The sequence below is a fragment of the Anarrhichthys ocellatus genome, unplaced genomic scaffold (genome assembly GCF_004355925.1).
Source record: "Anarrhichthys ocellatus isolate YVR2014 unplaced genomic scaffold, GSC_Weel_1.0 scaffold3, whole genome shotgun sequence".
Lineage (NCBI taxonomy): Eukaryota > Metazoa > Chordata > Actinopteri > Perciformes > Anarhichadidae > Anarrhichthys > Anarrhichthys ocellatus.
In genome coordinates, this window is record NW_022280033.1 from 9,379,594 (window position 1) to 9,406,883 (window position 27,290).

At 44.0% G+C, this 27,290-nt stretch overlaps 1 protein-coding gene across 6 annotated transcripts; it reads left to right on the forward strand.

Moving 5' to 3' along the window:
* Positions 1 to 1,025: 1,025 nt before the first annotated feature.
* tp53bp2a (tumor protein p53 binding protein, 2a) lies at positions 1,026 to 25,879 on the forward strand. 6 transcript variants are annotated; one of them, XM_031872943.1, is made up of 22 exons: positions 1,026 to 1,085; positions 1,385 to 1,543; positions 10,782 to 10,929; positions 11,898 to 12,011; positions 13,241 to 13,311; positions 13,997 to 14,101; positions 15,274 to 15,448; positions 15,643 to 15,824; positions 15,954 to 16,118; positions 16,336 to 16,374; positions 17,921 to 17,968; positions 18,719 to 18,902; positions 19,182 to 19,238; positions 20,937 to 21,053; positions 21,249 to 21,370; positions 21,476 to 21,887; positions 23,052 to 23,887; positions 24,567 to 24,704; positions 24,861 to 24,994; positions 25,187 to 25,353; positions 25,502 to 25,701; positions 25,806 to 25,879. In XM_031872943.1, exons 2-22 carry the CDS (start codon positions 1,517 to 1,519, stop codon positions 25,845 to 25,847), a joined length of 3,483 nt encoding a protein of 1,160 aa, XP_031728803.1. In that variant the 5' UTR covers positions 1,026 to 1,085; positions 1,385 to 1,516; the 3' UTR covers positions 25,848 to 25,879. The 6 variants fall into 6 exon arrangements, with proteins under 6 accessions (XP_031728803.1, XP_031728823.1, XP_031728844.1 ...); XM_031872963.1 differs by having other exon boundaries at positions 19,185 to 19,238; XM_031872954.1 differs by having other exon boundaries at positions 1,030 to 1,085; positions 1,388 to 1,543.
* Positions 25,880 to 27,290: the final 1,411 nt, after the last annotated feature.

Sequence of the window (27,290 nt, forward strand, 5' to 3'; positions counted from 1 at the left end):
AATTCATTGTATTATTTACACCTCTGCTTTTTCTAGTATGCAAAGTCAAAATGTCCTCGGTGAAAAACACATATTCCCAAACAAATAATTCCTTAGTTTAGATCAAACGAGGCACCCGGTAAAGGCTGGAGCTTTGAGGGCCCCTGGAACTCTCTGAAAATCAGCAGATTATTAATTAAAATAAGCATTAGTAGCAGTCCTACATACCTCAACCAACAACAACGTTCACATCATTGAATGAATAATAATAATCAAATTATATAATATATAATAGCATTACAGTTATACTTAAACGCTCATCCTACCAATACATTTAACATAGACTACCGACTGTAATAAACAACCATAGCAAAATGTTAAACTTATTTCTTCTCAAAACATTATTGGTCATATAATTCAAAATGAACCCCTGATAGTGTGTGATACTTTAAATTTGGACCCATGGCAAAGACTTTATTTATTTATTCTATTTCATCTATTAAAACTGATACCAAATACATTGGTATTTAAAATGATTGTCTAAAAGGCACTAATTAAAACAGAAAACAATGATAGGCATCTGAAGCCATTAGCAACAAACGGATTGACAAAGTAATACAACATTGGAATGATATAATAAAGCACCTGTGCCATATGACAACAACCTTTACTTGTACCAGAGTATGGTATTGTGTGGTATCAGTGGGTCTACTTTTACTTTTTTTAGGATCATCTTGTAGTAAACTCCTCCCAATTCACCTTCGGCTTCCAGCCTGTCAAATACGAGCGGAGTGAGACATCCTACTTTTCTCCAAATCAACTCAGGTTGATTTGTACTTTCAATGTAAGTTTAATTTGCTTTATAATAACTGGATGTTGTCGACCTGTAGTATAGTTTAGTGGAAATTGGAAAAGTGATTGTAAAGGGCTTAGTGTTTGTTTTACACCGGACAGGTCTGTCCGGTGGGGGTGTGGTCTGTTCCAAAAAGAGGCGGGGCTAGAATTCCAAACTGGAATGAGTTTCCTCCCGCTACGTCACTCTGGGATAGGCCGCGAGCTACAGAGCAACGCTGTCACTCAACGGGGTTTCGGGCTGATCACCTCTGGTAAGCAAAACCTTTTTAAAAATAGCTAATAATCCTCGCATATATGTTTAATTTGTTTTATCTTTAGTCTACTCACAAAACTTGAGGTGTTTTTTGTTTTTTTTAGTATTGCCTCGCACTCGCAATGAGCCGTTTCAAAGTTCTAAGCTACGCTCGCGCAACTACAACGGAAACTTTAGTCGTGAAGGCCGTGTTATTGTTATTTGTTGCAACAGGTCCTCGAGACGAGATATTGTATTTAGTTCTTTGGACATGTCGGTTGTATTAACGAAGTGACGATGTGTGCTTTGTTTTTAAAGCAGGACGGGACTCCAAGAGAGAGAAAGTAGAGCCGAGCCCACCGCGGGTTTACAGGCTCTGGATTAAAGTGATCGGTCCCACAGCTTTCGTCGAAACTGCCCGTGTGGATTCATTCCGTGTTGGTGAGCTAGATGCGGTCCGAAGCTAAGATGATGCCGGTGAGTTCATGCTTCATTTACATGGCTACACGTTTAAACGTTGTCCTACGGCTGAACATGTCCGTTTAAGACAGTGTATCGGTAACACTGTGAGTTACCTGGACATTTAAACTGACGTGGTTGCTGCTCTGTGCCTGTGGTCGCACGGGTTTCTTTCTGAGAAGTTCATCAGCTGTGACAGATGTGTGCGCGTGTGATCGGTGCATCTGGTGAGGAGCTATGTCATTTATTTGCTTTCTGGGATGATTTTACTACGGATGGATATTTTCCATGTAACGCTAAACCAGTCAAAGTCCCCTGCGTCATAGTGCCATGGTGTATACATGTACATGGTGTATCTATAGCCAGTCTTGGGAAAGTAGACATTTAGCTGACTAAACAGTCTTTTACTGTAGATGCATTTATTGTACGCTTTGTTAGTGTGATGCACAACAAGCAGAAGGCTTGTCCTGCCAAGTATGGATGGCCCTACACTAACCTCAGCTCTGGACTCCTGCCATGTCATTATCATCATCATCACCCCCATCATCATCACCCCCGTCATCATCATCACCAGAGGTCCACGTCTCTTGCTGCAGTGAAAGTCTCTCAGCACTTTGTTGGTGCATGTAGAGAGGACAGCGGACATGTGGTCTTCTTCTATGTGCTCACTGTAGAGAAATAAGCTTCCCAACAAATAGAAATAGTGACAAGTTATTTTTTTAACAAAGCACTTTTACTTCTCTGTTGTCACTTTGCCTGCTTGCTGGTTCAGAGAAGTGATGGTTGGATCGGTAACTAAGGCTTTAACCCAGCTAAAGGTATTGTGCCTAGAATGTATTTAACTGAGAATCTCATGGCAGATAAGGCTGCAACCAACGAATGCTTTCATGATTAAACTGTCAATTTCTGTTTGATTAATCGTTGATTCAATTGAATGCCTTAAAGTAGTGAAAAGTGCCCTTCACAATGTCCCAGAGCTCAAGGGAACATATTTGTATTGCTTGTTTTGTTGTACCAACTATAAAGATAGTCACGTAACAATTATATAATACAGAGAAAATAAGCAAATTTATTAGTATTTTGGCATTTCTTCTTAGTAATTGACTTTAATGATTAATCTGTTGTCATAGTTGTAATAATAATGATAATAATATTCTGTTGATGGTCTTGTAGCTTAATAAACTAGCCATCGCAAAACTAATGCCGGGTCAGCGCCAGAATGTTTACTTTATGGAAGAAATGACGTCGTCATTATCCAAATGTAAACACTGTCGCAATTGATGTTTTTGTCTCAGCTTCTGCAGTTGATTGTGGAGCCGTACAACACGCACGTACACTTTATTTACAAGGAAGGTAACAACTCATGAACGCCCCAGTGTAATCCTCTGTCGTAGGAGGTTATGGGTCCACTAATGATGCCTGTCTCTGCTTCCAGTAAAACAGCTTGATTAGAGAATTAATCATCTTAGCCGCGGAGACGGTCGTATTTGGATTCTCCTGTCTGGTGCCACATGGTCATTTGTTATTGCCAAGCTCTGTTCTTGTGGACACCGATGTATAAATTGTGCATGTTTTCATGCAAGATCTGTTTCTTTATCGGCCCCATGAGACTTTGGTAACGACCCTCTTTACCCCAAACATGTCACCCGAGAATAATTCTGCATGTGCGGTGTGTTTGAAGGAGATAGAGCTGCTGGTGGTGCCCGATAAACACAAAATGGCCTCTATATAGAACCGTCTGATGTGAGGTATTGTCTCAGCCCGTGACCCTGCTTTATACAGACCAGGGGCTCGGGGGTAGTAAGAATGTAGTGTCGTAATTACCGGCTGGGATGGTAAATAAGGGGTCACTGTGTGCTGAACACAAAGAGCTGCAGGAACTCTTTAGCAGCGTGTTGTGTAGAGCACATTGTGTGTGTGTGTGTGTGTGTGTGTGTGTGTGTGTGTGTGTGTGTGTGTGTGTGTGTGTGTGTGTGTGTGTGTGTGTGCGTGGCAGCACCCTGATAAGAGATGCTCAGCCTTTATTGAACCACAGCGAGGTATCACTCATTTACTCTTGATTTTTTTTTTTTGTCAAGATGAATTATATTCGATGGACTCTTCTGGCAACATGAAGGAAGAGAAACCAAAACAACTGGAAAAGTTTCTGCGTGCTTTCAGATTTGAAATGTTGCAGTAAACATTAATTCTTCATTCCTCTCCCATGACACGAGTTGCTTGAACTTTTCTTGTGCCTTTGCCACATTGTTAGTTGTGCATTCTTGTGCCCACACACATTTGTACCATTTCTCAGCTCCACCGCAACAAATCTCACCGTTGCTCGACTTTGTGGCGATGTTGTGATGGTGGGAAAATGAGATGATGTTCTGGAAGCCTGTGTGTCAACAGAAACCCGAGAAGGCTTTGTGTTCGGTCTGTGGGAGAGTACGCGGGGGTTACATAAGCTGACTCATCGGTGATAGCCAAGGAGTGTCAAGGGCAATGTTTTGACTCTTATTAGAAGAAGAAGAGTTTTCAGTATGATGACTTAATTAGCCGAAAAGAGTGGCGCAAAAAATCCAGCATTGATACTTTGCTGCCAACCCAGCAAGCTGGTTATCTGTGTCTTCATAGCACCGAGGAGCCGGTTCTAACATTTTGTCCACAAGATTTAATCCTCACCGGGCAGAACAAAGAATATTCGCTGAGACAATTGATAATGTGTTACATAACTTTCTTGAATGCACACTGAAGCACCACGGAACTGTTGAGTGACTCCCGTCTGTGAGGAATCCAGGTGAAAGGCTGAGTTACACAATAAAGTGGGACACTGCCAGAGAGACCCCCTTTTCAAGCAGCAAGGGCCTTGTGACAGCATTGTTTGAGGTTGAAACACTGGTCCAGCCGTGGGGAACAGAGGGGCCGTGGTTCAGAAGTGGACCCAGGGTGGTCTGGGAGTCAGCCTTCTAGGAAACTTGTGGCCCCTTTTTCACCAGAGAGTCCCAGGAACTAAAGGTTTGCACATTTGATGAACAAAGAAGATAATAGAAAATTAAACTAATAACAGAAAGCAGTTTTTGTTGCATGTAACAAGACAACAATACAGTTACATAGTTATTTATAATTTACTGCTGCGCTGATGGATGTTCTTCTGACACAGTTTCCTCCGGCCAAAAAGTAGCGAATGTTCCTGAGACCCCGAAAAGTTCCTTGAAAAGTTCCTGCATCGGAAAAAAGTGCTTTTGTACTCTGCCTCCTCCTCTTTTGCTTCACCAAAGTGTCTCTCTTCATTTGTCAGATCAAACACCACAAACGCATCATCGGTGTGCTTTTTTTTTTTTTTTTTTTTTTTAGGAAGCCAATTAGTGTGTCTGCCACATTTTTGAATTGCTAACTCTTTGCTTTTAGTTTCCCTCTTGAGATAAGTGATGATGAAAGATTGTTTTGCGTACAGTAAGTTATCGTACAACAGACTATATAGAGGTTTGGGTAATTTAAGTTTACGTTTATGATCTCTAATAGCCTCCAGCTATGGCTTGTTACTCTGAAGAAGGCCGGGAACAAAGGACACATCCTCTGCTTCGTTTCCCTTATCTCTCAGATAAGCACACGTTGGGATGGAAGACTATTGCCAGTGTGCAGATCACAGTGCGATAGGCTAAGCACTGCAGTGCAGACCGAGAGAAGAGGTCGTCCTGATCGAAGAGTCTTAGCTCGCTGCAGCTTCAGTGTGTCGTAGAAGCTGCTTGTTTTCTTTCCCTCCTAAATGCTGCAGCTGAATGAGGCTTCCTGTGCGTTCAAATTCCGCCTCCCGTTTGTTGCCCCTGACCTTTTCTCCCTCATCCCCCTAATGCAGCATGCAGGAAGTGAGAGAGAGATGAAGAGGAATAATGCATGGGAGAGACAGACAGAGAGAGAGAGTTTTCTGCTGCCTCGTCTTTTTGAAGGACTGCTCTGCTGGAACTGAGTCAACTCTTGAAGCGGTTGCAAGGAGAAGAGGGAAGACGGTGGTGCTGCTGCAGTGTCTTACTGACCGGCTGTGAACACATTCAGAGGTGACTGCCTCAACCAGACCAAGCCCACTCATTCGCTTACCACAGCAATACGCGTAATTGAAAGTGTGTGGACAGCAGTGAGACCCCTCAGGTGGTCAAAGACACAGTCCAGCCCCTGTTATCTTCTGCTGCCGTCAGCCTGCCTCACTCTATCCACCTCCACAGCTGTCCCATTTCTCTCCTCGGCATTAAATCACATGTTGTCTGCGGTCGTCAATTCCAGCGTGTTATATCAAGCCGTCTGACACTCCGCCTCATTTGATCTGACTACAGCCATGGTGCTCCTCCAAGGCTCCTCTATATACACACAGAGTCTAAATATGAACCTTGATATTGTGTTTTGCACAATATTCATTAACACACACTCAGATATTTGGCTCTTTTATCTTTGGAGCATAATGCAGGTTTATGCAGGTACATTGTTGTGAATCCAACACCCTGAACGGATTTAGCTTATTTATAGAGGACAACGCTGTGGCCTTCACTTCAGCAACATTTTACCTACTGAGAAATTAACATAATTGATTCATAATTATCACTATTTCATCAGCAGGAGGTTGTCATCAAATCTACCTGGGACCGTAGCGACACAACAGTACGATATGCATGGGTGAAGTTCTGTTTGTGATTTAATAAAAAAACGTGTGTGTGTGTGTGTGTGTGTGTGTGTGTGTGTGTGTATCCTCAGTAACGGGATGAGTATATCCTGATATTGCCGAGTAATTCCATTACAGTACAATCCCCTCGTGGTTTTGTCTATTCTTGGAAATGGGAAACTGCAGTGGCAGACAGTTTTGATAACACTTAACTCAATATGGAGCCAATTGCCTTTGGACAGTGATCTTGAGGGGCCGATGCGTTAGAATTGACCCTCACAAGGAGAGAGTGCATCGTCAAGGTGGGACACGCTGGGGTTGATGTGCTACTGCTGGAAGTAACATCATCAAAAGATCATTCTTCTAACTTCATTTTCTTTGGACCTGTCCTGTATATTTGCACTCTATTGCTGCAGTGCACACGGTCCTTATCTGAAGGATTGGTGGGACACACACACACACACACACACACACCAACCAGCATAGCATTCCTTCCTGTAATTGGCTACGGCTACAGTGTTGCTCTTTTAAACTCTAGTCATTTCTGAGTCCTCTGTCTAAACAACCAGAGAGGCTTGAAAAGCCGGTTCCCCTCAGGCCTGCAATCAATGGCATCTGCTTCATGGCCCCTCTGGCTTTAATTGGAGAAGGAATCCAAATTGCACAGTAAAAGGCCAAATCAGCATCTTCTGGGCTGTAGGCGTTGTAGCTGATATCTTTTAGTTTATCGCATAATAGTCCCGCACCTCCCCACAGGGACTGCGTCTTATTTCATTTCACACAGGACAGAATCGTCGACAAAGAAACATGTTTCCGTGCAATAACCCAGAACAACTGTTACAGTATACCTTTTGTGTTTTTGCGTCTCTCTTTCGTAACCTCTCAGTCAAGTACGTGCTGCCAGCTGCAGTCACCCCTCTCTCTCTAAGAAGTGTTCTTATTACAGTGTCTTTTGTCTGAGGGTTTGATGTTACACCCTTTCATCTCTGAGAGACACACACACACACACACACTCCTGTCTGTGTTATTAGAACAGATGTTCTTAAGCATGAGCCATTCACCCTAAAGACTGTAGTTGTTTTGTTCCAGTTCTGTCACCACAGTAGCTATTTTTATGGATGAACCAGGCTCTGGAGTGTCTGGTTATGAGAATGAACACCTGCATACTCTTGGGCCTTGGTTACCTGGAAGCATATTCCCTTGAATACTTAAGGCATAGTGGCTGTAGCTCTATCAGCAGGCTGTTGACTTTAAGCTTCCTATTCCAATACTGAGCCAGTAGTCTGTTGAAAGGCTATATTTTCATATAACGGATTAACTTAATCCCAGAGATATAGCCCCAATGAACCAGCCTTATAGCGGCACTGCTTTGAGAGTATCTACAGCGCGGGCTGCAGCGTTAACGGCCACATGTCTTTGCACTGGCTGCTATAATTGTCATCTTGCAATTGTGAGCTGTCACACCAGTCCCAAACCCTGGGAGACAGATGTGACTTATCTGATGCTGTGATGGAATTAGAAATCTATATCGTTGTGACAGTGAGCAGCAGCTCGTCCCTCTCTCCTTCCCCACGGCGATCTCTTTGCCCTGTCTCAGGTAGGCAGGAAGTGCAATTCAGCAGCTGCTTCTGTCGTCCACTCTGATAGACGGAAGGCAAGTGTAGCACATTTCTTGTCAAATGTGATATGTACGTATGTGTCCTATGCAATGCAAATTGGTTCCGCTCAGCTCCCTCCTGGTTGTGTAAGGCTACCGAACACGATTCTTTCCGGTGAGCAGTTGTGTGTCTTTTTTTAAATAGGCTGGTGTTGTTGTTATTGAGCTGTTTTAATTTCACTCGCTGTTGTATCTATGAATATTTAATGAACTCTCAAGTTGTTTTGCTGAGTCAAAATGAGGGGCACTCTTCTAAGGCACCTGAAGCCGGTCCCTTTAATCAAGATGGCAGAGGCTCTGCAGTACGGCCTTATGGGAGATTGTTTTCTCATATTGACATACTCTATATCTGTTGTTTACACACACTGGTCTGCTAATAATAGAAAGTCAAAGTGGACTTTCTGCTGTGTTAAATAAGACAGTAATATTGTGTAATATGATAAACAGTGTATGAACATTATCTTTCAATATGAATACAGCTATAGGAGATACAAATATATGAATATTAATGTGTTACTTAACCCTATGTATTTTGCATATATTTAATCTACCCAGAGCAATATGAATATGCAAATATGTACAGTATGAACATTAGCCTGATTACTTGAAATAATTAAGTAAATGTTGCACATGTGTGCGATACCTCAGTCTATAGGCCGTGGCTGCGTGCATGAGGTGGATGAAGGTCAGCAGCAAAGTGCTAACTCATCTGGATGGAGGCTAGCTGGGTAGCGGTGGCCCTGGATCATTAACTTTAGTGCTGAACAGAATTTGCTTTTAGTGTAGGAATCCCTCCCAGGACTCCATTCCCCTCCCGTCCATGTGTCCTGTCTCCTCACTTTCTTTCTCTCCCCCCTCCTTTGCTCTGTTATTTCTCTTTCACTCTCCAAATATTAACAGGGTCATTTGAATGTCCTACATTGCCGGGAAAGTTGTGACGATGTCAGCAGCTCTGTGCTGATCTCTCAATAGCAGACTACATGAAACTGTTGCCAGTTGAGGTTTTATTTTGATTATAGCCCCCTTATGATGTCATTTATCATGTTACCCGATAACGGTTTAGTTCTCAGCGACATACCTACAAACAGTAAAGCTGTTCTGAGAAGCAGGAAAGGAGAAGTCTTTGGTTTTGGCTTTGTTCTCCGGGGTGGTCTTTCACTAGGAGCTGTTGGGTCTTATATGGCCGGTGAGGAATACCGGGTCTGTACTGTAGATTACCGACGTGGATGACTCACTCATCTATTGATGGGGCATCTTTCATTTACATCTCTATGGAGCAAACCAGTTGAGTCAGACCGCTGCCCCTCGTTTCCACCTTCACCATGAAGAAAAGAAAAGCAAACCTTTTCCGGTTGTGTACGTTGCTAAAGAGATTTAGAGGACGCATGTCACCTGACCGCTCACTTGGTAAGCTCCATTTGAAGAAGAAAAGAGGAATAAAGCCATTTATCTTGAGGCTTTTGTGCTTTTGCGCAGTGCACCCCACAGTTCAAAAGCAATACTTTTTGTTTCTGCGCCGTGGCTGCAGCTGCTCCACCCCCCCCGAGCCCTTTGTGCTCGTGACCCCGCTGACCTGATCTCCCACCATGGCCCCCTGTAGGCTCGGCTGTTCACGGCAGAGTGCTGAGAATAGAAAAAACCTGGCAGTCCAAACCTGGAGGTTTAGGACGCAAACAATACTATTCAAACAATCACACACTTTCCAGGTTATTCTAGTTCTTTGGCTGCTGATTTTTAGGCTAATACAGAACATTTCAATAAGTTAAATTCGTGCATTGCCCCAAGTCGGCTATGTTATGTCCTAATATTGGTTTTATTACAGCCTTGTCAAAGCTCTCGCTCTCCTTTTCGTGTGATGACATTACAGATGGGATCATATTCCCGCACAGTCCTAACAGCGTCGTACATCTACATGAGACATGTTTACTGTCTGTGTTTGTATAGCTTAGGATTGCATAAGCAGAACATTATGTTTCACTCCCAGAGGTGTAAATAGATTGTGACGGCTTTGAGTTTGACGTAGGTCTTCTGTCTTTTTTTTTTAAATTATACACACAATGCCTGTTATAACTATGAAGATAAATAACAATATCCTGTACAAGTATTGATTTGAGAACTCCTTTTGAAAACAATGCAGATGTTGTTAAAGCTTCAGTTTGGAATGTGACAGAAATTCCAGCTTTCGGGACGCTTGCTGTCAGACAGCTCAATTTTCTGCTCAGTGTTGTTGTTTTCCCGCAGTAGCTGAAGGCTTTCACAGCCCACTTCTTCAGCTGTGACATCTTCATTGAGATAGTACTGCTTTCTTTTTTAGATAGTCCTAAACCGGTCTTTACCATCTGTCAGTCACACACGGACAACTCAAGAATCCTCAGTGGCCGTCCCTGGAGAGTGCTTGGCAGGGGTGTGTGTGTGTGTGTGTGTGTGTGTGTGTGTGTGTGTGTGTGTGTGTGTGTGTGGAGATAGAGAGATCTCTCACAGTGGTGACAGCACTAGTTAGCACTTAGATGACATGGGGTAAAGGGGAATTCTGAGAGCTGGCCTCCGATGATTAGAGGAATGAGAGCTGGGAATAGATACTGTTTTATTTATTTATATATTTATATATATCTATATATCTATATATCTATATATCTATATCTATATCTATATCTATATCTATATCTATAGATATAGATATAGATATAGATATAGATATATCTATATATATATATCTGTTGTTCCTTTCAGATATGCACCCCTTTACCCTTTACGTTAACCGGACACGATCTAACTAATGGGTTGAATAAGTCTTCTTGTTACCTTATGTAAAGTTGAATGCTGTCATATTAAGGTCAAGACTGTAGCAGTACAAAGTGAAACACACTCACTCACTCACTCACTCACTCACTCACTCCTGTCTTCTGCTATTTAACTTCTCCATCTAATCTGCCTCTCTCTTTCTCTTTCTCTCTCTCTTTCGTCCCCAGATGTTCCTGACAGTATACCTCAGTAACAATGACCAGCATTTTACTGAGGTCCCCGTTACGCCGGAGACGCTGTGCCGGGACGTGGTGGATTTGTGCAAGGAGCCGGGAGAGGCTGACTGTCACCTCTCTGAGATGTGGCGTGGATCTGGTGAGTCCAGTCCTCATCCATCTACCCACAGTGAAGTGGACATGGGATTTTCAGTCACATGCTATTTTGGTCGTGGAATATTCTGGATGTATCCCAAGAGACTGGAGTCAGTGTGCAGACACTTGTTTGTCCTCTTCCTTTTAATTAGAGGGAAATTGCTTTTTCTGAAGTAGACCATATATGGAGATTAGCTGGGTGGTCAACTGCTCAGTAATTTCTTTTTGAAGGGCTTATCTCTCTTTTGGGTCCACAATGCAAATGAAGCAGAGCCCATAATCCCCGTAACAAACACAAGCAGCCAGACATCTCCCACATCTCTCAGGTGGAAGGAGGGGGGAGAGAGATCTCATGCTTCCCCTCTTTCCTCCGTCTCTGAGAGTCACAATCAAAACTCAAGGAGCCAAGCTTCCTAGCTGTTTCCATGGTGACGCTGCCATAAGACTGAAGAAAGTGCCAATTATTGTTTGAGTACTTCCTCAAGTAGTCTGAAAAGATTGTCTCATTTTGCTGCCGTTTCTTTACAGACCACTGCTGACATTTAGCATCACATTTAGATGTAAAGCTATTAATAAACCGAATATTTCACCAGTCTTCTGACTTTGTTTTTGCAGTCGTGCCGTTTATGATACATCCGCTTCATTGACCTCTGCTCGACTGTAATGTGTCGGTCCATTTGTGTGATGAAATGGTCTTCAGCAGGTTGAAGACGATGTCTGAGGAATGCACGATGAGCCCTTTGGCTCAGTACCAGACACAATAACTGACAACACATCACAGTTGTTTTCCCTCGAGGTCGTTACTCACAAAGATCAACTAGATGCAGAAATGAATCTCCTCTGTGTTGGCCAAAAGTGTCGGGCAACAGGATTTTACAAAGCGCACCTGACCTGATTGGTATAGTCACATGTTGAAATGAGTTTATGGGTGTGCTTCTATCTCGCTGACATATTTGTGTATTCTGTCTGCAGAGCGAGCTGTAGGTGACGGGGAGAGGATGCTGGATGTGCTCCAGCGATGGGGACAACACCGGGCAGAGGTGCGCTTCTTCCTGCGTCACAATCGAGCCCCTGGCAGGGAATCGGGTAAGAGTCCCATCTCCAACACACATACAGGTTAGAAGCGAGGGTTTGGACAGTCTCTCACATACGAGCCATGATTTGGACGAAGGCATTCCCCAGAGAAAAGACATTTGACACCAACGTAGTAAACTCCAGAGATGCCTGCAGCCTCTGAACGTACACACATCCACTCTGGCGTTAAGGATTCATGAAAGCCTTAACATGAGAACGATGGCGGTACTCTGAACACTGCTTTATCCTGGAGAAGGGTTTTATATTAGCAGGCCTCACATCTTGAACAAGCCTCATTTAGCCGTACTGTTGGAGGCCGGGGTGACCCGGTCACATCGTCATAAGCCTGTTACTTTTCAGTTTTCTTAGGAACACAGAAAACTCTAGTATTTTGGTCGTGCGCTATCCTCTCAGCTCACAGTTGCGTAACTAAGCTTACCCCTCACAGCTTGAGTCTGGCCCAGGGATTAGATGGCTGCTTTCCCTTCCTGTTATCTTAGCTCGCTCTTGTTTTCCCACACTGTTAGCTTAGCTCTGCTCAGTGTGCGTAACACAGAGGATGGGTTAATGTGGGCTCCTGTTTCTGTGGTGATATTATTTATGGACATAGTATTGTACTGTACTCAGAGTCAGTTAAAAGTTCACACTTCCTGTTGTTATGCCGGTGTTTTCTTTTTCACCGGGTCAGAGGACTAAATGTATTCTCCGCTAAAGTGAGCTAGCTAAATACCTTCACACTCAATGACACTTATTGAGCCTTAGCACTAACACTAACCAGTGCATGTATTTAACAAGCATTCTGTATGTCAAAGGTCATCTAAAACCATGATGCACGCTAAAGGGCTTTGGTCATGGGCCAAGGCTTTAAGGATGAGATCTGGATTGCCAGACCCCTCCTCTCAGCCACCAAATGCCCGTAGCATTGTAGGATATAAGTGCATTTATAAACACAGACAGGCACCACACAGTTGTTGGACCCACCGCCAGACGATTATGTATTAGGTTAAATCCCGAGATTACTGCAAGTCACAAAGAACACTGATCCCAGTTGTTTCCCAGAGGAGCTAGGATCATTCTGCGCTAGCCGTCTACTGATCCGCAATCTCTTCTGCAGCAAGTCCAGAGAAGGCCGTACAGTGTGTGTGCCCATGTTTGTTAGAGACAGTGATGAGGCCGTCGCCTTAGATGAAGACCGACAGTAGATTGTGATGTCTGATTGAGTCTTCTTTTGTGTTACTCAGGTGGGCCAAGAGGCTCCGAGCAGAAGAGGAATGGAGTGAAGGGTCCTCCAGACAGAAGAATGGAAAACGGGGTGAGTTTGTGGGTCTTATGTTTTAGACAATTCAAAATACTTTCAGCAGGATCGTCCCATTGTTGAGAGAAGAACTTTGATTTATTCTCACACAATATTTCATCTGACCCACTGACAACACCTTATCCGTACTTTAGCACACATTTTATTTTATTCTTAAGTTTAAGAAGAAGAACAAACGCGTTGGGACTCATTTACAAAGACTTTTTACTGCCCATCATTGCAATAACATTGCAATCATATCTTCACTTACTAATCGCAAGTCGAAGATGTTTTCGATGCATCTCCACCGACTGTTTCATTTTTATTCCCGTCATGTGGGTCACAGATTTTATTATTAACATAAATTCTGTGACCTGGTTTGTTTTCTTTCTTTGTACTGAACAAGGAGCCAACGTGATTATTTCCTAAAGGGTACTAATTAATTCAATTCAAAAAAACACTTAAAATGCAAATGAAAAATTAATCTTTGCATCATAACATCGAACATGTTCAATGAATCCTGAATCCAAAATGTCTTTTTTTGTGGAACTACAAAGGGATTGCTCCACCTATGTGGTTGTCTGCTGCTGCCTTTGCTTTCCTTCAATGCTACACTTGCTTCCTTGTACTAGACCTTGAACGACTGTCAACAGAGTGTGTATTACAACACAAGATGTGTCTATTGTCAATCTATCAACCTCAGGTGGCAACAACACCCCGGATGGACATGACGCTGGCCGAACTACAAGAGATGGCTGCCAGGCAGCAGCAACAAATAGAAAGTCAACAACAGCTCCTCGCCTCCAAGGTGAGTTAGGACGCAGCGCAGGATGAAAGGGGAGGTGGGGACCGGTAGAGAGACGGGTGGATTCAGGGGATGGAGAGGTTTAAATGGTGGAGATGAAAGTAAAAGCCAGAGAGGAGAGGGGGGGGGGGACAAAAAGAATGGAGCTAGATTAAAGAGGGGGTAATTGGGATAAAGTGGGGCAGATGGTACACAAAACAAAGGTACTGAAACAAGTCTAGTGCACTTAGGGGAAACTAGAATGCTGAGACAGAGTGCACGTGGTGCATGTGATAGACGGGTCAGATGAGTTTTGGATGGCTGCAGGTGTAGTGTTTATAATTTGAGACGCCTGAGACAGCTGCCTGCCTTTTGATTCTCACTGTGCAGCACTCCTCTCATATTTGAAGCGCCATTTTTTTCCTTGTCTAGGACTTGTTTCTCATTTTGCTCAGGATTTATTGGTGACTGTGGGAAAGAAATTTGACAGAAAACAGGACGCGCTATAACGAAATACTTGGCTGACCATTTTTCTTCCTTCTTGCTGAGGCACCTAAAAATGTTTCTGATCTGCTGATCCAGAGATATCCACTGTATTAAGATAACTTAAAAAGCAACTTGTGTCTTTCTGTTTAGTTTCTATACACATGCTTCAATACGTTCTGCCAATTGCAACCTGTGTCATTAACCCTTAAGCATTCTGATCCAATCAACTTTTGTCTGCGAATGATTTAGCAAGCCAAGGAATGTAGCTCCAGACAGTCATGAACACTGACGAGTCACTCTTATAAGTAAACAAACAGGCATTACCATCGGCACACATCATCCGCTACAGTCCCCGACAGAAACTGTGTTCTTTCTCAGAACCTGTTTGGGAGAGCTAGGACAGGTGTTCAGAACAGTGCGTCAGAGTTCAAGTCTGACTATTGGTTTTGAATGTTTTACAATGTTTAGCTCCACAGAACGTTTTCTTTACTCTTGTTTAACCAAGCATGTTGTCATAAAATGCATTCATAACAGCCCTTCAGGAGCTACAGGGTCGTGTTCTTACAGCTGCTAGCCCCTCACATCTAAGTCCAGTGCTTTGCCTGAGGACACTCGGCCGTGGATTACTCATAAATTAAAGTTATGAGGGATGTGTCTGATTCATTATGTTTCTGACCTTTGCGCCACGCTCCGCTCTTCTGTCTTTCCAGGAGCAACGGCTGCGCTACTTGAAGCAGCAGGAGCAGCGGCAGCAGCAGCAAGCCTCTGAGCAGGAAAAGCTGCAGCGCCTCCGAGAGAACATCGAGAACCAGGAGACTCGGCTCAAGAAGGTCCGGGCCCTCAAGGGCCAAGTGGAGCAGAAACGCCTCAGCAACGGCAAACTGGGTACGCTAATGGACTTAATGGATTTTATGAATGGGTGCCTGCTCGGGATTTAGAAGCATGTACGATTTGATTTTAATATATTAAGACACACTCCTTTTGACTTTCTGTCTTGGTGATATTGTTTCTCACACTTCCCTGCCTCCATCATCTTCACACCTTATCTTCCTCTCGTCTTCATGCCTCTCCCTCTCCAGTGGAAGAGATCGAGCAGATGAACAACTTGTTCCAGCAGAAGCAGAGAGAACTAGTGATGGCTGCTTCCAAGGTGGAGGAGCTTGGCCGTCAGCTGGAGTTGCTCAAAAATGGCAAAATGGACAACTTCCACGACAACCAGAGCTCTGTGGCTGAACTAGACCGCCTCTACAAGGAGCTACAGGTGTGCAGAAATAATACAGACTCCATTCAATTCAACACCAAAAAATTGAGCTCCAAAGACGGCATTTGTTTTAAATGAGCACAAACATTGAACGTATGTCTCGTCTTTGTCCTCATCTTCCCCGGCCAGCTGAGGAATAAGCTCAACCAGGATCAGAACTCTAAGTTGCAGCATCAGAGAGAGGGCCTGAACAAACGCAACCTGGAGGTGGCTGCGATGGACAAACGGATCATTGAGCTCAGAGATCGGCTGTGGAAGAAGAAGGCGGCGCTGCAGCAGAAAGAGAACTTGCCTGTAAGTATTATTACGCCACAACAGCATAAAAAAAACATTCTCATAACCTAATACAGAACCCCCCCCCCCCCTCATCTCAGTATTTTGTGAACGTTCAGTTAGCTTTGAGTGTTATTCTGTCATATATGCAAAGAAAGTGATGGAAATGTTTTTCATGAGAGCTCCCCCTCATGGCCAGATATTAAAGGGTGTTTGTATCTCTCTTTACACCCGGAAGCCTCAGATGCCCTGGCATTCAGAGCTCGCCCATGTCAACGTAAGCTATCTCCTGTGTGGGGAAATCCCAAGTGACCCCCCCCCCCCCCCCCTCTCTGTCGAGGGAGTCCACTCCTGTCCGCCTCTTTCCATTCTTTGATCTCTCTCTATCTGAGATGGCTGGTGGGGATTGATCGTAGGGTTGATCATGCACACAGAGTTGCATCTGAGTTTACGCTCTCAACTTCTTCACTCGGCTGTGTTTTCAGTCCCATTTGGCGGAAACAACTTCTGAAGATGAGAGAGAGGAGTAATGAGTGCAGGCAGGCAGGAATGTCAGGGGAGATGCTATCTTATTTGGCTCCACGGACACAGGAAAAGGCAAATAATCAGTTTAGTAACAGCAAGAACCATCTTAATAAGAAAACATTGGCTTTTCAAAACACATTTGACATTAAATACATAGCAGGGTCTTTGCACTAGCTGTAATTGGTTTTCAAGTTTTGGCTCAGAGTTCGCTGCCTGGTGTCTCCTCTGCTCCCCTCTCCACTTTCCAGGAATTGTTTTGAAAACAGGTTGCCTTGGGACTGTAAAGTAGAGTCAACAGACTTGTGTGGAAGAAGAATTAACATATTTACTGCTCGAGGATGCTTGTGTTGGGATGGCAAAGGTGTAAGGGTGGCCAAAAAGAAAACATAATCATTCTGATTGGATGATGGATGATTTTATGTTTTATCCTCTTATTAACACAAGTCACTTTACTTTGTCCTCTATGCAGTCATTTCTTTAATTATGTATGTAATTAACCCTAACTATGTACTCCTGATGGGGTTGACTTCCTCTCAGACATAATTAAGGGGTTCCATTGGCCTTCACCATTAACTTTCTTTCTTTCAACCAAATTAACCTTCAACCAATTAACCTCAAAGATTGATTTTAATTATAGAACGCTGATTCATAACTTTGTAGTGCAAATCACAAAGCTGTTTGTATTCAATGCCATCAGATTCTTTTCTCTGTGTTTTTACCTCCTTTGCCAAATACAGTGTACACGATCCTAAGTGACCTATAAGTTAGAACGTAAATAATAAATGTAATGGATATTTAACAAATCCTACTGAAGCTCTGCTGAAAGCCTTTTAGATAAAGTAGCAACTTGCACCTCTAATCCAACTTTAAAGAAGCCCAACTTCTCTTTTGATGTCCCTCCGACATCCATAGTAAAGTAGGAACAGAAGAGAGAAAGGTGTGTGTGTGTGTGTGTGTGTGTGTGGTTTAGAGATGAAGGCCTGAATAGGCCCTAGTGAGGAGGGGATTTACCAACAACCCTGCCTGGAATCATAATGACTGGGCCTTTTTCACACTAGCACAAAGACACACTCCATCCAAGCTGCTCTCTCTCCTCCAACCAAACAGCAAGCGTCCGGCTGACATCACACAACACTGACTGAAGAGAGGTAGTCCGAGCTCTGACACATAGAGGCCATCCTGCACCGGCTTAGAGTGACACAGTTCAGGAGACACTTGGAAAATGCTCGTTAGATTCGAAAAAGGGGGATTATTCGGTGATTTGAACTGCTGTTGCATGTTTGTGCTTTTTTTTCAAGAATGGCTATCCCGGTAAAGAGAGGGCTTCAAAAGACACTCATCTTCAGGTAACTACACTAGAATTGGAGCTGAACACGTGCGTCTCTTTTCTTTCTCACCTGATCTCTTCGGCATGACTCGGCACATCAGATTCCATTTAGTTATTTTTGGGCAACGTGAGCCATGTTCATCTTGTCTTAAAGAGACAGCTTGTCGTAATGACGTTAGCTGTAGGATACGTTTTTGTCAAGGAGTTGTTTTAGAAAGCTTTTAACCCAGGTTTACAGGCGTTTGTTTTCTTCTGTGGGATGTTGTATCGATGACACAGTTACTGTCCTCTAACTTCAAAGCCTCAAATTCAGCTGCAGGATGTAAGAGGTTGTCCCGTCAGTGAGGATTTTACATCACCTGTCCAATATGGAGAGCCCTCTCCTATCTTAGCTGCTTTAAAATCCCTGCGTGATTTTCAATTGCAACACGTTTTATGAAAAGCAGCATGCTAATAACATGAATAATGAATAAATCTGGGTAAGCTGACTCATTCTACAGCAGTAACAGTAATCCATGCATTTTCTTGAAGCAATATGGTTATTCAGTAACAAGTAACTGCCTTACAGATCTTTAAACACTTCCACGCTAAGCAGAATCAATCCTTTCGGTTTGAGTAACAACACGGTTGTCTGGCGCTACCCTCAGGCCTAAGTTTATATTTATATCTAAATAGTGTGTTCTCTCTTTCTGCTGTCTGCCGTAATACAAGTTGCTTAAGATTGCTCTCGCTGACCTTTAGTCGCTCCTCTGATCCTTCCTCCGTGCAGGTTACCTCTGAGGGTCCAGCCGGGCAGCAGTCGGGTCCATCTCGCGTGGCAGCGGTTGGCCCGTACATCCAGTCGTCCACCATGCCCAGGGGCCCAGTGAGGCATGACCTGCTTGTAAAACCGGCCTACCCCGACGGCACCGCCACCCTTCCGGTCCACGACCCGCAGAGCAAGGCCGGCACAGGTGAGCACATCGTTTGCAGCCTTTCACCCTCTTTACCTTTTAGGGTCACGACTCAAATCTCTGACTTGGCGATCCTTCACTTTGTCACTTCTTTCTTCAACTCAATTTAGCGCTCCCTCAGCAGCTGTAATTTTCAGATCACAAACTTGAAAGGAGATATTCTTTAACTATTGTTCCCTGTGTGTCGTTGTGAGTGTCATCATGGAATTTGGTATGTTATTTGTTTTGTTTTTAATTGAAATGTTACTGCATTTCCTTGAGAGACTGTCCTGCCTCCAGCAGGAGCAGACGAGTCTGGGACAGCAGCTGGTTGTGATGTCAGTCTGAGCTCAGAAGGTATCTAGTTACTTCCTGGATGGTGTGGTGTGACCCAGTATTGCGGAGCCTGAACTTCCGGTCTCCTTACATTTTCGAAATAACTCTTGATACGTTTTGCAGTGAGTGAACCAATTTTTGAACCATTGCCCCCGGTGTGTGTGTGTGTGTGTGTGTGTGTGTGTGTGTCTCTTTATGCCTCGCTTCTTTTAAAAATCAAGTTTGAGAAACGGTACAAAGTAAGCTGTTGTTCCACCAGCACCGTAGCATGTGTGCTGTGTAATGGAGTGGAACTGAAGTCTGTCAAAACCAATGACGGACCAGAGCAACATATCCCACTTACAGATGTTCTTTGTGCCATCTAGTCTCGCTCTCTTAGACCTAAATCAGTCCCCCAGTGGATAGTGGGCCAGCAGTGTGCTTTATGTTATTAAAAATGAATGATCCAACACAAGAATTAGAAAAGCCCCCCACCCCCCCCCCCTCCCTTATTCCCCCTCTCACTTCCTCATCAGTCCATGTTTTCCTATTTTAAAGCATTCCACATGCAGGAAGTAGAAGTAACAAGGTTTTTCCCAGTCTGTCATGATGTTGCACGCAATTATTTCTGCATGCTGAGTTGATTTGTAGTATGGGCAGAAGAGAGATGGGGATGGGCGGAGATGCAGAGGAATCTGCTCATAGTGTGCACCCATTCCCCGGTTCTTCTCCAGCTGGGAAGTTGTGCATAGAATCAGGCAGGCTCCTGGGGGTTGTGCTGGTCTCTGCGTGGCCCCTCAACGGGCCCCTGCATGGGCCCAGCCAACAGCTGTCTAGAGCAAAGGAGGATTTAGAGCGCTAAGGCTACTTTTGTCTTTCTTGTCTTTTGAATGCATCTTCCTCAGAAGCCATGTTGTTGCTTACACCTCTGAAAGAGCTGCGGGCTAAGAGAAAAGGTACTCACCGTTTGTGGCTTTGTGTTTATTCTTCACGAGTGATTCTCACTGAAAAAGATGAGCTATTCTCATCATTTCCTAGCTGGATCTTCGGTCCTGTTTCCTTGTTTTGCTGCTGTTTGTTAAAGCGTGTTTGTTGAGCTTTTTCCTCAGTTCTCTGTCTGCCGCTCTAAATGGGTCAGTTGGAACAAATACATAACCTTCAGTTGAACTGACATTCTGTGTGTGTGTGTGTGTGTGTGTGTGTGTGTGTGTGCGTGTGCGTGTGCGTGTGCGTGTGTGTGTGTGTGTGTGTGTGTGTGTGTGTGTGTGTGTGAGAGACAGACACCTCTTGAGAGGGAGCATTTAGCTACAGTCTGCAGGCTTGTTTTACCATCTTTGATGTGATGCTAATCTTGTTAGTTGCAAGAGCCCCGTGCTTTTGTGGCTCATCTCACTGTGGATGTCTGCGAACATGCATGGCCACTGGCTGGGTCTTAGTCAGTCAACCAAAACAACAAATGATGAGTAACAAGAAAGGCCAAATACTTCAAAATTTAAAAAAAAAAAAAAAAAAAATTCTAAAAAATCCTTGATTGTTTGTTCTGTGTGACTGCATAACACACAGCTCTGTGTTTGTTTATCTGGATAAACAATGGCTGAAGCTAGTTTCCAATCTGTGTACTGGTCATTTGTTTTCTTATTCTTATGTAAAAAAATAAATGGTATTTCATACTAACATTAAATTCTCTCCCTTTTTTAATTTTTGCTTTCTTCTCTCTGGCATCTCTTGCCGGTCCCACAGGCCTTCAGCCATCCAAGCTGGCAGACTGGGGCTCTTCAGGTCCAGAATTCAACGGTCATGGTCCTGCTTCAACACTGCCACGAATGACCTCTCACTCCAACTCTAACACAGAACAAGGTACGAGACAAACACACATGCACATACAGCCTCTCAAGAGATACGGCACTACAAATCCTTACTGGAAGGGAAACTACAGTAATGTGACAGAACAACAGCTCCCAAAGGGGCTTCTGGAGTTCTTCTGTTCTAGTCCCACTGTGTCTGAACATGAGACGAAACTGATTACTGCCTCTACTTGTGGTTTTTGCATAGACGAGACGGAACAGAAGAGGGACAGGAAGGTGCGTCCATTTTCCATGTTTGAGCCAACGGAGGTTCCCACCACCTCCCTCCGCAAAAACCAGAGCAGCGATGACCTGGTCAGGGATGCTCAGGTGAGGGGAAATGGAAACATTGTCTTTACATCCTCACAGTAAAAAAAAAATCTAATTTAGTAATTACCAACATTAATACCTCTCTATCTATCTATCTCTATCTAGTCTGCTCCCAAAGCTCCAGTCAAGGTGCCTCCTCCTGTTCCCACTAAACCAAAAGGCCCCGGTGTCATGCCCTACGCCAAACCGGGTCTCAACACAGGCACCTTCCCCAAAACCAAGCCCCACAGCCAGCAGCCCCAGGCGGCACAGGGCCGCAACCCTCTCACACCCTCACAGAGCCAGACACTCCCCCTGCCCTCCAAGCAGGACACTCCACCTGAAGCCACCGTACGGCCCTTCACCCCAGAGCTGCCCTCCTCCAAAGACGGCAGCATGAGTAAGCCTCAGACCGTAGCGGCCAGCTCCATTTACTCCATGTACACCCAGCAGCCGGGCGCAGGGAAGCCCTTCAGTCAGCCTGGTGTGCAGGGCGCGCTCATCAGGTCTCAGAGCCGCACCAACGGATTTGTCAGTGGTAAGAACATCCAGTTGTAACTTTTTTGTTTTTTTTAAGTTTAGAGCTTGAATAGTTGAGGTGACACAGATGAAATGGGGTCATTCTTTTTTACAAAGTGTATTTAGATTACATGCAGAAATAGAGGGTCACACCTTGAATTAGACATAAATCCACTGCGAGTCATCTCTAGTGAGAGTATAGATCCTGTACACAGTATCCCTCTCGGTGGAATAAAAATGATATCTGAAGACTGACTAGGTATGATGTAAACAAGGGTTAAGAAAAGTGCTGTCTTGTGTCACGAGATATATTCACCTTAAGGTAAATATACCCTGCTGCCTGGAAGACAATATTCACACGCCACTGACCAGAGGAGCAGCTAGAGAGGCTGAGCCATCTGTTAGATCTTCACTCTACAAACGCAATCGCAGGCAACCGAACCTGCAGCTTCTGACTGTAATAGTGGAAATACCATGGAACAAAAATACTGAGGATTTTCTTGTAATCCACGCTAGCTCTGTAAAATGAATACAATAGTATTTTGCAAAGTCATATAAGAAACCCTCCTGACAGAGATGCAATGGAAGCCGTGGATGGAAAAGACAAAGTAGATGGTCTAAAGTCTGAATAGATAGCACAGAATAAGTTCAATATGAGTATATAGGTCCAGTATAATTACGTAAGGTATGACATGCTATTTAATATATAAAAACTGATTATGTAGGTGTGTATTGCTTAATGTCTCAATGCATAAGTTCAAAGACAAATGACCAGAACAGTACATCAAGTGCATCTAAAAACTGATATTCGCATCAGGTGAACATTCTTGACCAATGCTCTCTATAAGCAATGATTTATATTTAATACAAAAATGTCATTAGGCTACAGGTTTAGAAACTGATACAAAAGACAAGTAGTGTATTGGAGGAAAGACTATCTTTATCAGATCCGTCTTAATGGGGTTTATCACTGCGTAGCGCTTTGCTGACCTGACACTAGTCTCACAGGCTTGGTAAGTCAGGTGGCAGGGTTAAAGTACGGGATGAAACCATTAATTAGCATGATGACTTTCATTTTGATATCATGAGAGCACAGGGTCAGTCCCTACGTCATCAGTGTGGTATTGTTGGTATCTCTAAAGACATGGCCGTCATGACGTTTGTTTCCTATCTCTGTTTGTAGTGTATGGTAAACCAGTGATCCCCGGTGGAGGCTCCCCACATCCAGAGAACCCTTACACGGACCGGCGCTCCCCCGGCCTAGAATCCGATGTTGACCACAGTGGACCCAACAACGTGGGTCCCAGCCCGTCTGAGGTTCCCCAAACTGAAACGGAACGCACCCCCCGGCCCCTCAGCCCCACCAAGCTGCTTCCCTTCATTTCCAATCCCTACAGGCATCAGAACGATGGTGACCTGGAAGCCCTGAGGAAGAAGCTCTACAATGCCCCGAGGCCCTTGAAGAAACGCAGCTCCATCACTGAACCGGAGGGTCCTGCTGGGCCCAACATTCAGAAACTCCTCTACCAGAAGACCACGCTGGCAGCCATGGAGACTGTGACTACGCCAACCTATACTGGTGAAGCAGAGAAGGCGGCCGAGGGGTCAGTGGGGCCACATGGTCCGAGTGGTGCAGAGAACCGCCCATCGGAGACGGGACAGACTCTGGAGGCAGGACAGCTCCCGTCTCACATCCCAGGTGCTAAAGTGCCCGTTCCAGGCCCCGCTGAACAGCCCAAACTACCTTCAGCCATGCACCAGAGCGAGGACATTATCCCCCCTCCTCCCCCATCCCACCCGGCCCCCAGGCCAGATGACGCTCTTTTCCCACCTCCACCCCTAGCTGGCTCGGAGGATGCAATGGCCAACCTGCCTCCTCCGCCTCCAGACGGCTTCCTGGAGGAGTTCCCCCCGTACCCACCACCCCCATACCCCAGTGGAGGAGAGCAGGACAGCTTGGGAGAGGACACCTTCAACATGAAGGCGCCTGAGGTCACTGGCCAGGTCACGCTGCCACCGGTATGAATCACAATTATGATGCCCAGAGTCTACAGTATAGATTATCCTTGTGTGCTTTTGTGCTACGTGTGTTTTTAAATCCCCTCACATGTTTTGTTAGTACCACAGCGACAGGTCATGAGTTACAGTTCGTACACATTCTAGTTTTTAATGACCTGCTAATGACCAGTGACCTGGTCTGATGTTATATAATTTGATAATCCCTATCAAGTACTGCTATTGTTTCTGGAGAAAAATGGGCCTTATTCTCCTTACACTAAGCGGATACCCACCCTACTCTCCCCCGTTCTGTGTTGAAAGCAAACACCAGTTTACATGTTCTTGTTGTTAATCTCCTAGTGAAACTCATTTAGTGGATTTATGGTGAGGTGGCAGGTTTACAAACCAATGAGAAATAAACATTATGACTCATTTTCCCTCCTTTTGTCACCTCCATTTAAGACCCATTTGGTTGCATAATCGTGGTTTTAGAGGAACGAATTTGCTTCTGGATAAACTGGATTAGAAATGCATTTAGAGCCGGAAAACAAGTCCCTCCTTCTGCTCTCAGTCCAGATTGAACCCAGCAGAGAGTGGACGCACTTCAGGATGAGACTCTCACATCTGTTTACATGTCTCTGTGTTTGTAACGGCTGTTTGGGATCATTTGTGTGATACACCGTTATGATTGTGTCTTTAGGGAAAGAGGACCAACTTGCGCAAGCTCGGCTCTGAACGCATTGAGCACAACATGAGAGTGAAGTTCAACCCACTGGCTCTGCTGCTGGACTCTTCTCTGGAGGGAGAATTTGACCTGGTCCAGAGAATCATCTATGAAGTAAGAAACATTTATGTATTATAATAACATGGTTATAATGTTTAAAATCACATCAAAAAGTAGGTTTTTTTTTTACTTGTTTTTCTGCTGTGTTAGTCAGCTTTTGCTGGTGCTGAAATGAAACTCTTTTAACTCATTGTGATTCCTCATTCACAGGTGGAAGATCCCAGTCTGCCCAACGATGAAGGAATCACTGCCCTACACAATGCTGTCTGTGCCGGACATACGGAGATCGTCAAGTTTCTGGTTCAGTTTGGTGTCAATGTCAATGCTGCTGACAGTGACGGCTGGTAAGTTCTCAGATCAGTCCAAACGGTTATCAATAGGCTACATGTTGTTGTTTTTTCTTCAACTTAACTTTGAGCATAATCTAGCAGTATGAGCTGGTTAACAACAGAACTACTCCTAGTGGTTGGTGTTTCTCATCTCCCACTCTCGTATCCTCTGTCCTTACCTCCTTTTTCACCCACCCTCTAACACAGGACCCCTCTTCACTGTGCTGCATCCTGTAACAATGTGCAAGTGTGCAAGTTCCTGGTGGAGTCTGGTGCAGCAGTGTTTGCTATGACTTACAGTGACATGCAAACGGCAGCTGATAAATGTGAAGAGATGGAGGAAGGCTACACCCAGTGCTCCCAGTTCCTCTACGGTCAGTAAAAGCGGTGTTATTATTTTTTATTTCTTTGTTTTTGTTACGCATACTTTGTTCCTCATACTAATTTAATTTGAATTCTGTCCTGTGTCTTATGTTTCTGTGAAAAACTCACTGTTAATTATTTTTCTGTTATTTTAAAAAGGTGTGCAAGAGAAGATGGGCATCATGAACAGGGGAGTGATCTACGGTCTGTGGGACTACAGTGATGAAAACCCCGATGAACTGATGTTCCGCGAGGGAGACTGCATGACCATCGTCCGAAGGGAGGACGAGGACGAGATAGAATGGTGGTGGGCGCACATGGCTGACACCGAGGGGTATATTCCCCGCAACCTCCTCGGGGTGAGTCACGAGTCACTGAAACTGTAATGAAGACAAGTGTGTTTATTATGTCATGAACAAATGTGCATTGTTGACATTGTTGTCTTCTTGTTGTCTCTTAACAGCTCTATCCCAGAATAAAGCCAAGACAGAGAACCTTGGCTTAAAACGCTGCGCATTCCAGTGTCCCAGAACTCTCCAAAACACACACACACACACACACACACACACACACACACACACAGGCTTTAACAGACTGGGGAAGAGAAGGACACTGCTATAATGAAGAGACGGAGACGGAGACAGACCAAACAATATGAAGGATCAACTATGAACTCTTTCTGGCACTTTTTTTTTCTGTATCTACGACAGAGGGATTCTCCCTCACTTATTTTTCCAGGCCACACTGTGTACTGTGTACTTAAGTCGCCATTGACATTGTTTCCCTTTTATTCCACTGTTTTTGCTGTTTATGTAATTAGTGTCTGAAACTATTTCTTAACGGACAGAAACATGTTGGGATGTAAATGGAACAAGCGGTATTCTTATTGCGAGACATTTTTACACTTTTGAATAGTCTTTTAAAACTACGTGGGGCTCTACAGTGCATGAGGCGAACAAGTGGATGATGATGATTTAAAAATGCTCCTTTACCGGGACAATCTTTGGGGCGCCTGTTTTTTTCCACCATCACTGTTGAGTGACTGTGCCTCTTCATAACGGCACTAGAGGTGTAACGTTTCAGTTGTGACCGTCACTGTTCTGACTAAACAAAAACAAAATGAGATGATTGGTGGAAAGGACCGGTGACGAAGCTTTTGATTGATCTGTTGCTGTTTGTTCTGTGGTCTATGAAACCCAGAAAGCCAGTCTGCTTTCATACATTGTGGTTGAGATGCCATAGATACTGTGTATACATGTATTTCTGTCATTAAAAAAAACTAGTGAAAAGTTACTGTAGGAATTATATTCTTATGAAAATGGACTTTCACGCTCTTTAGAAACCCTTTGACCAGGGAGGAGATGTCATGCAGTATGAAGAATAATATTTTATTACAGCCATTTCATGACGATATAATATTGTAAGAAGGCAAGCGTGATACCAGAAACCTTTGTAATAATCGGTAAGCGAATATGATGCTACATCCTGAAGTCGGAGACAATTTCTCAAGTCAAATAAAAGATAAAAAAGATGGAACTTATCCAATATGACTTCACAGTACCCATCACTAATCTGTCAATGCAGATGTATTTATTTTTGTTACTTTTTTCTTTAGCCCTTTTGTCAGTACTATAACCACAGATGTACTGTAGTATTTCAAACATTTACAATAAAATACTTTGTACTAAGTTTTTATGGTCTGCTTGTATGACTACCAATACAGACCAGATTCCAGTTTTCTCATTGTTGTGAGTAGAAATATGTTGCTCTCAATGCATATTGTTGTTTTGTTACACTGTTGCTGCTGCCCTCTGCTGGACCGATGAGGACTGTTCACCTCCCAGAGCACCAATCCAAATATGGAAAAAGAGTCTGAGGTGTGGGAGCAGGTTATAAAATATACACATATTTTATAAGTGATACAGTAAATGAATCTTGATATAGACAG

What these genes read in the sequence shown, in the direction of transcription:
- tp53bp2a (XM_031872943.1), top strand. Translation starts at nt 1,517, where the DNA reads ATGCGGTCCGAAGCTAAGATGATGCCG. An exon ending in GCAGAGCAAGGCCGGCACAG is followed by an intron (nt 18,903 to 19,181) that starts GTGAGCACATCG and finishes TCCTGCCTCCAG; the next exon opens with CAGGAGCAGACGAGTCTGGG. An exon ending in GCCAGGTCACGCTGCCACCG is followed by an intron (nt 23,888 to 24,566) that starts GTATGAATCACA and finishes TTGTGTCTTTAG; the next exon opens with GGAAAGAGGACCAACTTGCG.